The 9,739-nt window shown below is 32.8% G+C and overlaps 1 protein-coding gene across 1 annotated transcript in view; it reads left to right on the forward strand.

The window, feature by feature from the left end:
• The first annotated feature begins 423 nt into the window (after nucleotides 1-423).
• The window catches only part of ZNF804B (zinc finger protein 804B), a 449,440-nt gene continuing 440,124 nt past the window's right edge, over nucleotides 424-9,739 (forward strand). The window contains exon 1 of the mRNA XM_004676665.1: nucleotides 424-531. Within this exon, the coding sequence (XP_004676722.1) occupies nucleotides 424-531 (108 nt within the window). The remainder of the gene's footprint in view (nucleotides 532-9,739) is intronic.

A 9,739-nucleotide genomic window follows, 5' to 3' on the forward strand; every position in this document is an offset into this window, starting at 1 on the left:
AGTGCGTGCACTTGCTGCGAAGGCGGGAAGGTGGAAGGGAGGGGGGGTGTCGGGATAGAAGCGGGGGGGAGTTGCTGATTCTCTGTGGACCTAGGAAGTTGTCCATATATATATATATATATACCGCTGGCCCGCAGTTGAGCATTCACCTCTTCAGAGCAGCATGTGGACTGGCTCCCTGTGTCCCCTAAGTGATCTGTGGTTGCTGCTATCGTCGCCACCGCCGTCAAAGAGCTACTACTGGCAGCAAGAGCCCGCACAGGGTGAGACGCGGGGACGCGCAACTGCCGCGTCCCCTACTTACTGTTGACCGCTTCTTCTCGGGAGGTGGCAGTCACGGTTGCTGCTGAGAAACCAGCCCGCATTTCCACGACTGGTCGCCTGGTGAGGAGTTGAGACTCTGTGCCTCCTGCCCGGACCCACATGGCTTGTTACCTGGTCATCAGTTCGAGACATCTCAGCAATGGGCACTACCGGGGCATTAAAGGAGTCTTCAGAGGTCCCCTTTGCAAGAATGGATCGCCTTCTCCGGTAACCTGCACTTACGCATGTACACACATGCACACACACATATTCAAAGTCTCTATATAAACACAAATACTGTGTCTTGATACAGTGAATAGGTGGCGGATATGATATCATTACGTACATTGTATCTGTTTACACAATTTATTGACAGACTCTTAACTGTGAGGGATGTGTGTTTATATATGTATTTTCAACACCGTCATTAGTATCCATAGTGCTATGGATGCAAATTACTGAGTGCAGTTAAGTGCAGGACCATGAAAGTAGTTCCTATGGACTATGTGAAGTTATGAATTTGCTGATTTGGTTATTGTAGAAAGTTTGAATGACACTTTATAGCCATGCTTGGTTGGGATTAGTTTTAATGTTGTTACTTTAAGAGAAAAACAAGACTCTAAAGATCTTGCATGAGCGTACTTGCTAAAGAAAGATGTTAATGCTGAAACTGGATTAAGTAAAACTTACCTATGTAGATTCCTTAAGAAAAGCCAGAGTTCTTTGTGGAAATACAAAGGTACAAAAATTGGATAGTTCTGTGTATTTTTTTTTTAAATATACAATTACATTTACATTAAATTTGAATGATTCTAATTTAACTTAGTAAATTACTTATTTAATTTATTGTTTGTTGCATTTAAGTATTTTTATAAAATTATTTTCTCCAGAATCTATGGCTTTCATATGTTAATTCATACCTTGGTACATGCTGTAGACTATGATTTCAAGTATTCAGATATTTTTCAGGGAAAAATATATATGTCATAAAAGTTGTTTTTTTTTTAATTTTGGGTTATTTGGATTAGTATGAAACTAAAATGCCCAAACTTAACAACTTTTCTTCTTTAATATAAAAAATAGTATTTTGAGTTTGTATGGTATAAAGAGGGGAAACTTAGGTTGCCTTACTTATTTTTCTGTTACTTTTCATCATGGCTTAATGTTATCACAACCATGAATTATTCAAAATGATACATTATTAAAAAAACTTTGATTAAATGTTATATGTTATTTCCATGAGAAATCTAAACTCTAAAAGTGAAAGAACCCAGAAATATTACTAGGATTTTGATTATGACAGACTATTGCCTCACATGCTTTCTTGCCCTATAAAAAGTGGGTCATTGTAACCCCACCCCTTCCCTCACCCCCACTGTTTGGTACTGACCATAAGTGTTAGGCTGTACTAATTTTATTGGCACTTAACCTTAAACTCATAGGGTTAAAAGGGTCTTGGAGAGTTAATAAGCCTACATTCAATCCTTCTGCGATGATAGCCTGGATCTTTCCTGTTCTTAAAGATTTTGAGGATTAGAGTTTCTGCAGTCTCAGTAAACCATTTAAATATTTAACAACCCACAGTGTCAAAGCATACTTAAATGCTTCTCAGTCATTTTGTCTTGAAAACCTAGAATGTTTCACCTTTCACATAGGTGTTGTTTTTTCAACCCATTGATAATCTCTATGACTGTGTTTAAAACTCTCTCTTTGGCTATGGCAATCTAAATTGGTCAGTGTGTTGCTTACTGTGTGTGTACCTTGATGTATTACATGATAAAGGGAGACTTCACAGTACTTGTTATTTAGTTCTATTTAATTTGAGTAGAATATCTTGACTAGACAATCCAAAATGTTCCAAATTAAAGGGTTGGCAGAGGGAACTTCTTTCATATTGCCAAAATTGTCCTGTCTTCCTCATGATGGCCACTCTTCTCCCCAGACCCGACTGACCCTCCTGGGGTTTGAAACTCCTGGGGTTTGAAACGTGAATGTGGATATGTAAAGACATCCTATAATGGCTGATCAGCAGCTGACACTCATGCCACTATTCTTACTCATACTGTGGGCTGTTTGTTACTAAAATACTAATTCATGTCATTTGTTTTTAAGGCACTACACTTTGTTTTCTCTGATATTTAAGCATTTGGCTGTACTTAATTTAAATATATCCAGATTTATCAGTCTGTGTACTTCCTAAATCAGGTTTGAGTTATCTTCTGTCATATCACTCTGCTATGGGATTTGAGAGAGTTTATAAAGGTTTGAATAGTTTCTCAGAGGTTTGGGCAGCATGTGAATACTGATGTTCATTCATTCTCTGTCATGTGTAGTATTTTGAGACAAGACAGAATTGCTTACCCATCACACAGCTTAGCCTGTCTCCCTGAATAAAATATCACTATCTTTTGGACCTTAGGCTCTTGAGCATTTAAATATGATTTCCTAGCAAGTAGTAGGGTATTTGTCTTCTTCATTAATGAGTTGTGAAGTGCAAAACTAAGGAGTGTAATTGTACATAACCCCCAGTTACTTTCATATCAACATAAAAATAATGATTTTTATCACTACAAATGTTAAACTCACGGTTCCATAAAATGTATTTTGTTCATAAAATACATAGATATCCTGACAGTCTTTGTTTGTTTGTTTTTTTGTTTTTTCAAATTTAATGTCTGAATCATCTCAAATTGACCTCTACACAGTGACTAATTATTTCTATTCATTAAGTGAGACTCAGTGCATCTGGGAATGTGAATTGGAATACCATTAGCTAATTTAACTCAGTCTCACTAAGTTTTTAGTGTTGGGGTCTACTCTTTTATTCTATCTCTTTTCTATTTTAATTCATAATTTTGCACTAATAGAGTGTTTTAAAAGTAGTACATGACAATTATTGGTTAAGCCTATTCTGTAGGTTGTTACAGAAAGGAAGAAAAACATAATTCTGTTTTGATGTGAACATTTTTTTTGTGAAATTCTGATGTAAAGATACCTGGATAATAAAAATTTAACATTTCATTATCTTGTAGATACAGTTCTTCAGTTATATATTTAAAGTAAATGTATATATTTGTTATGTTAACACTATCTCTGTAGAATCTAACATGAGATATTAAGCTGATACGCAAAAGGGAATGATTATATACATTTTATTCCAAATGATTTCATTTAGGAAACATTCAACCATTATATAGAATTTTCTTAATGAGTACTTAATTGTACTTGAGAAATAAAGAATTGTACTTGAGAAATAAAGAAGTTTAGCCACAATTTTCACAGATCAGCAAAAGGAATATCCTAGAGTAAAACTTAGCTCCTCTCCTCAAAGTGAAATTATGCAAATGTCTTACTGCTGCATTGCTCTACTTTTAGGCAGTTGATATGAAAGAATAGTATATTGCATTTCATCCTAATTAGAATGTGAATAAGTACTTAGAAATGGTTTATATTACTTTAAATCCAAAAGTAGACTATATAAATGATATTACCAAAAAAAAAGTATTACATAGCACTTAATGGTAAATTTTCATCCCCCCACATTTTAAGATACACAGCTCTAAAATAATATGACTAAATGCTGATTTTTAAAAATCAGTGTGATATACACATTTATAGATACAAACACAGATAAAGGCATTGCTTTCAGTGTTCAACCGTAAACAACTCCCTATATTACAACATCTTGAATCATCAAACATGTCAGTAGTAAAACTTTGTTACAATAATTGAAGCATTAGTTAGGGTAACAGGCTATAAGCATATTCACTTTTTTTTTCATGAACTTCTAAATAATTTCTTCTGTTACTATGTTTGAGTTCAATAAAATAATACCCTTTAGAGTTAAAATATATTTGAATTTATATTTTATGTAGTGTGAAAACCTTTAATCTAGATTTGAGTGTAGTTTGTTATCATTTACTTAACCTGACTATGGCTAATAGTAACATTATCATTCTGACTAGTGACTGATTAAATAGTAATAATCATATTTATATATTTTATATGTTTGAAACTTAGAATGATACTTATTAATAATTGCTTATTCCTGAGAACAGCATAGCTAGACATTTGAGAATACCTGTTCATGGAAATATCTTGTCTTCCACTAAACCATTGGATAAGAAGAAAATTCTTGGAATTTTCAGTTAAGCAATAGTTTTGTATCCTTGAATTTTCATGTTTTATGAATTTCTCCTACTTTCCATATCTAAGTTGCCTAATAGGAAATGATATATGAACAAAAAAGCTTTTTTAAATGTACCCAAAAGAAAATTCCTATCAGCTCCCTTTTAAAAGTTACAAATACCTATGTATGAATGAAAAAAGTTCTTGAAAATATTAGTGTCTCATCATCAGAGAACTCCTTAAAAGGAGAAATGAGTGTAATTTTACCCTACTTCATCTTTTATGCCTATAATTTACAATTGTGTGCATTTTATTATGTATTATATTGTTACTATACACATTCATGTTGAACTCATACAAAAATGCTTTCACACTGATGCATTTCATCTGTGCCAAATATTGTGAAATAATGCTCCCCTGTAGAGCAGTTACCTGCCTTCTTTTCTTGAATTCATGAAACATAACATGTCCTTTCATACTGAAACTTTTCGATGTGCTCAGTAAGGAAAACTTGATTACAGTGCTTACAATACTTGTTGTCTATGTTAGGTCAAACATTATGTTAAGCAACTCCCTTTCTTCTCATTGCCTTTCAACCCTTTCTTTTCTGCTTTCAGTTCAATAATTTCAGAAAATTGTGCCAACATTTATACTGAAAAGAAGCATTAATACTGAAAAGAAAAAAAATCAACTTTCTAAGGTTTAAACACAATTGCATTGATCTGATTTTTATAATATTTCCATGATTAAAAATATCAAATGAGTTATGAGTTATATAAGACTTTTTAAGATAATACCTTTATTTTTCATAATTAAAATTTTATGGGTCATAGACTCAGATTTTTTTGTTTTTTTACATACAATAAAACTCTGTTTTAGATTCCTACCACATTTGGAAATTAAAAGGAAATAAATATTGGCATCATATGCAGGCTAAGTGAGGATGGTATTTAGCATAGAAATGTATTGATAGTTAAAGAAAAACTTTGTAGTAACTCTGAAATCTGTTATATAATGCACTAAGATGTATATTTTACATGTACTAAATATTAACAGAGCTTAAAATGTCAATAGACTTAGGACTGTATTGGAAGCAAGGAGCAAGTAACGTGGTATATATTTCATATATTTTCATCAGATGCTTTTCAGGGTGAAGTTGGTTTGTTCAAAATACACTGCCAGAATAATTCTGTAGTATACATGTACATTTTTTGTAGAAAATAATTTGAATCAAAATTGTAATGAAAATGCTACTTTGCTTGAAAATATCTTTTGGTTTTAGCAAATACAGTTTTTCAGGCAATCCTTTTAAAATGAGAGGCAGCAACTCTTTGTAGATCGATTTTATAAATCAAGTTTACTTAATGGGTAAGAGATATATATATATATATAAATGGGTAAGATATATATATATATATATATATATAGATCTTTGATATGTTTTTTATGAAAAAGTGTAGTCATGATGGCAATAGGAATATATCAGTCATGAAGTTCGATAGTCTTGCTTACATTGGAAGTACTTAATCAGATTTGAAACTGGAAAGATAAATTACATCAGACCTTAGGTAGCATTCTCAGTTGCATATAAGGCACTTATGTTATGGAAGACAAAAAAACTAAGAGAAACTATAGTGTTAAAACAGAAAGGAGCTTTTTCAAATGAATAACTTAGTGAATGAAACGGACAAAAGTTGATGATATCATTGAACAAAATCTCTTCTTTAGTGCAATGTGTACCTTGAATCTAAACATATACTTCTGAAAAACTTATAATGTACTTTTTTGTCACAGAAAAAACAAAAACAAAAACAAAAAACTAGAGTTAAGAATTTGTTTATTTTCTTTTTTGACTGGTAGGAAACCGAAGGTAATTTTGTGGCTTGTCAGAGCAGTGGTGTTGACTTTCAAAGCAGCATGATCTTCCTCCTCCTGCTCATCTGCTATTCCCAGTATATCTTTAATTTAATTTTTTATATTGCATTGTTTAAAATATAAGCTCTCTTTTAAAATAATGTGTTTTTTGTAAAGTAATTAGGATATAAATAAATAATAAAGTATAGGATGTCCAAATATGGAGTTGTAACTCAGGTTTGGCGGTGGACATTACTGAAAATGATTCATGAAAAGTATTCATTTTGTTCATTTGTAACAAGTATAATTAGGGCTGCCGATTGTTTTCTTTGACAATTGGCAAATTCCTTTTGGAAAATTTAGTTTCACTTTTGTGTGGGTGTAAGAGGCAGACTATAGTTTATTTGGAAAAAATAACTGCCAAATTTTTTACTAAACAGTCTTTTTCTTTCATTATTCTTCTTACCTTCAGTTATTATTTCCTTTAACATGATTATCAATTTTTTTTCAATATCTTTTTTTTTTTTTTAGTTTCTGTGTAAATATTGGCCTATACTCCTAACTTTCGAGTCACAAGTTCCTACATATTTTGAAAACCATCCCATTCAGTCTGCTTCCCCACCCAAGCATACAAATGCCGCCTGTGTTTGCCATTCACACATAACTTATTTCTACTTCAAAATTTAGAGCTTCTACCGTACCTCCATTCACATCCCTCCTACCAGTGTTCTCCTTACCTTCTTCCCACAGCATTACACAGCACTTTCCTTGTCCCGGTACCTCCCCAGCAGCAGACAAATACAGTTGGTCTCCTGATCCCCACATCATGTCCTTGCCACATAGCCATTTTCTATGAATAATTATATTCCCTAGCATTTTTTCTGGCAAGCAAAGTCTGTATGCATTTCCTCTTTGTAAATTAAAAAAAAAAAAAAAACATTTTCCAGAAATAAACATTGGGCCTTTTTTAAATGATGAAGAGGTGGGAAGCCCCACTAAACTTTGATTCTCTGTTGATTTGCTTCACCTGAATGTGAAGTCAGAGACAGAGAGGTGGCCATCTTTATTACATTCACATTATCTGAAAATGTTCAAAGTCCTTGGGTCATACCTAAGAGTTTTAATGATTTAGCTCCTAGCTACATCTTCAACATTATATGTACTCTTTCTACTTTTCAACTAAACTGTACTGCTTTATGATCCTATCCTGTGAGTTCATAGACTTCTATGCTATTGCAAATGCTCATTCTTCTCCAGTTTTCTTTTTGCCTTCATTGTTGGTATATGTCTGTTATATGATTTCAGACTTCAGTGAAGAATTGGGAGCTCTTATGTATCTAAACTGAGTTCCTTACCATGGGTGAAAAGCTTCCTTTGAAGGCTGTTGTAATAGATTCCTGGCTTTGATTATTACAGAATGTGAGGTCTTTGGATTCATGTCTGCTTAAAGCTGAACAATTTTAGTGAACAACAGTTAGGTTTCAGTAGAAATTAAATTAGTATACATATGTCCTCTTTGGTCCTAATAGTAGTTCCATAAAGAAAGCTTTTCCTTGGGAAAATTTTTCCCAAGTTATTTAGTGAGAATCTTTTCGTATGCAAACAGACTATTCTACTGGTCGATTAAGTGGTCACTATTTAATGGTAACTCATCTCACTTTAATATCTGCCAAAATCGTTTGCTTCAAGTATAATTTAATGCTTTCTAATAATCCAAATTACAGAGTGTTTTATTCCAGATAATCATTTCAGAACATCTTTTGTTAAAGGCCACAAGAGACTGAAGATTGGCTACATGTAAATGCATGAAATTTATGCATTAGTGAAGTTAAATACTTTTCCATATCTAATAGCTTTTGAGAAATGATTTACAAGTTCGGAACTCTATCATTTCCTTTCTACTTCTATTTAGGAGGATAAGTTGTGGCTTTTCCACTTTTGCTTGCCTTACCTGCCTCCCTCCCAACTTTCCATCAGGGCCTAATGGCGCATTACCATGAGAAGCCACAAGGTCATTGTTGCCTAATCGTCAGTTCTCCATTTGCCTAAACCTATCAGTCTTTCCAGCAAGATTTCTTCATGCTTGTCTTTTCTTGGATCAGTCAGAAAATTTTACTCTGCAAAGAAGCTTGGAATTATTCTGAATAATGAGTTTTTACTAAAATACCAGTCATCTGTGGTGGACATACACAATGATAGTCACACTTTCTGGCATCAAGAGCAACTCATTTATTATGATCATTTATTATCATTATTACTATACAGTTGATAATATATTTGAGTTTTTTTTGCCTTATTTGTAGAATATAAACACTAGATATTATTTAAGATATCACTGTGATAGGCACAATAATGATACCCCCCACACCATTATGAACATGTATTTTACATGGCAGAAGACTCTTTGAAGATATGACTAAATTAAATATTCTGCATTATGCAGGTGAGTCCAGTATAATCAAAAAGCTCTTATAAGAGATAAGCAGAAATGGCAAAGAGAGAGCTTTGAAGATGCTATGTTAACAGATTTGAAAGCAGAGAAAGGTGCCCCAAACTAAGGGTCATAGGTAATCTTTGAACCTGGAAAAGACAGGTACATTGATTCTCCTACAGAACTCCAAGCAAAAAACAGCCCTTTTAGCATCTTGATTTTATCTAAGAGAGAATTCTGACTTAATGGACTAATTTAAGGTGCAGTAATATATTTGTGTTGTTTTAAATCAGTGACTTTGTAGTAATTTGTTGGAGAAGCCAAAGGAAATGACTAGAACTATTCTTAGTGTGAATGAGTATTTCCAAAGGTTGTGGGTGGGAGGTTCTTCTGACCATCAAAATGACTAATAATTTTGTGACACTAGCGCGGATGTGGATGATTAGTCTCCTTTTGCCTTTATTCAAATGTTTCTGGCTGTTTCTTTTTGCTCACTGGACCTTAGTCTGCCCTTTAGAAACAAAAGGGTAGATAGATCCGCCTCCTCTTTAACATGATATCCCTTCCACTATTCAGAGACAACTTGTAAAAGACTGAAAATTTTGTGAGAACTCACTAAATATTCCATGTACATAACTTGCATTTTTTGTATATTAATTGAACTTTTTGCAACTCAAAATGCTTTATTACACCCTTTGAAAATGTAGTACAAGTTTTGAAATATATTGGTGCTTCATATAATCTTGAAAGCTGATAAAATCAATAGAATATCATTTATTTAGAAAAATATTATCCACATTTTCAAATAGTGTCACATTTTCTAGACATTTTTCTTTTATATATATATATATGTACACATATATGTACATACATATACACATATATATGTATATATATGTACATATATATATATATATATAATATATATAGAGAGGATAAATTTAATAACACAGAACCCAGGTCATTTTAAAGCACTTCTTAAGACTATTTTTATTAGCTTGTTTAGTCTGGAATAGATATCAC

This window comes from Condylura cristata, unplaced genomic scaffold, assembly GCF_000260355.1.
Source record: "Condylura cristata isolate star-nosed mole 26May11 unplaced genomic scaffold, ConCri1.0 scaffold00005, whole genome shotgun sequence".
NCBI classification, from domain to species: Eukaryota; Metazoa; Chordata; class Mammalia; order Eulipotyphla; family Talpidae; genus Condylura; species Condylura cristata.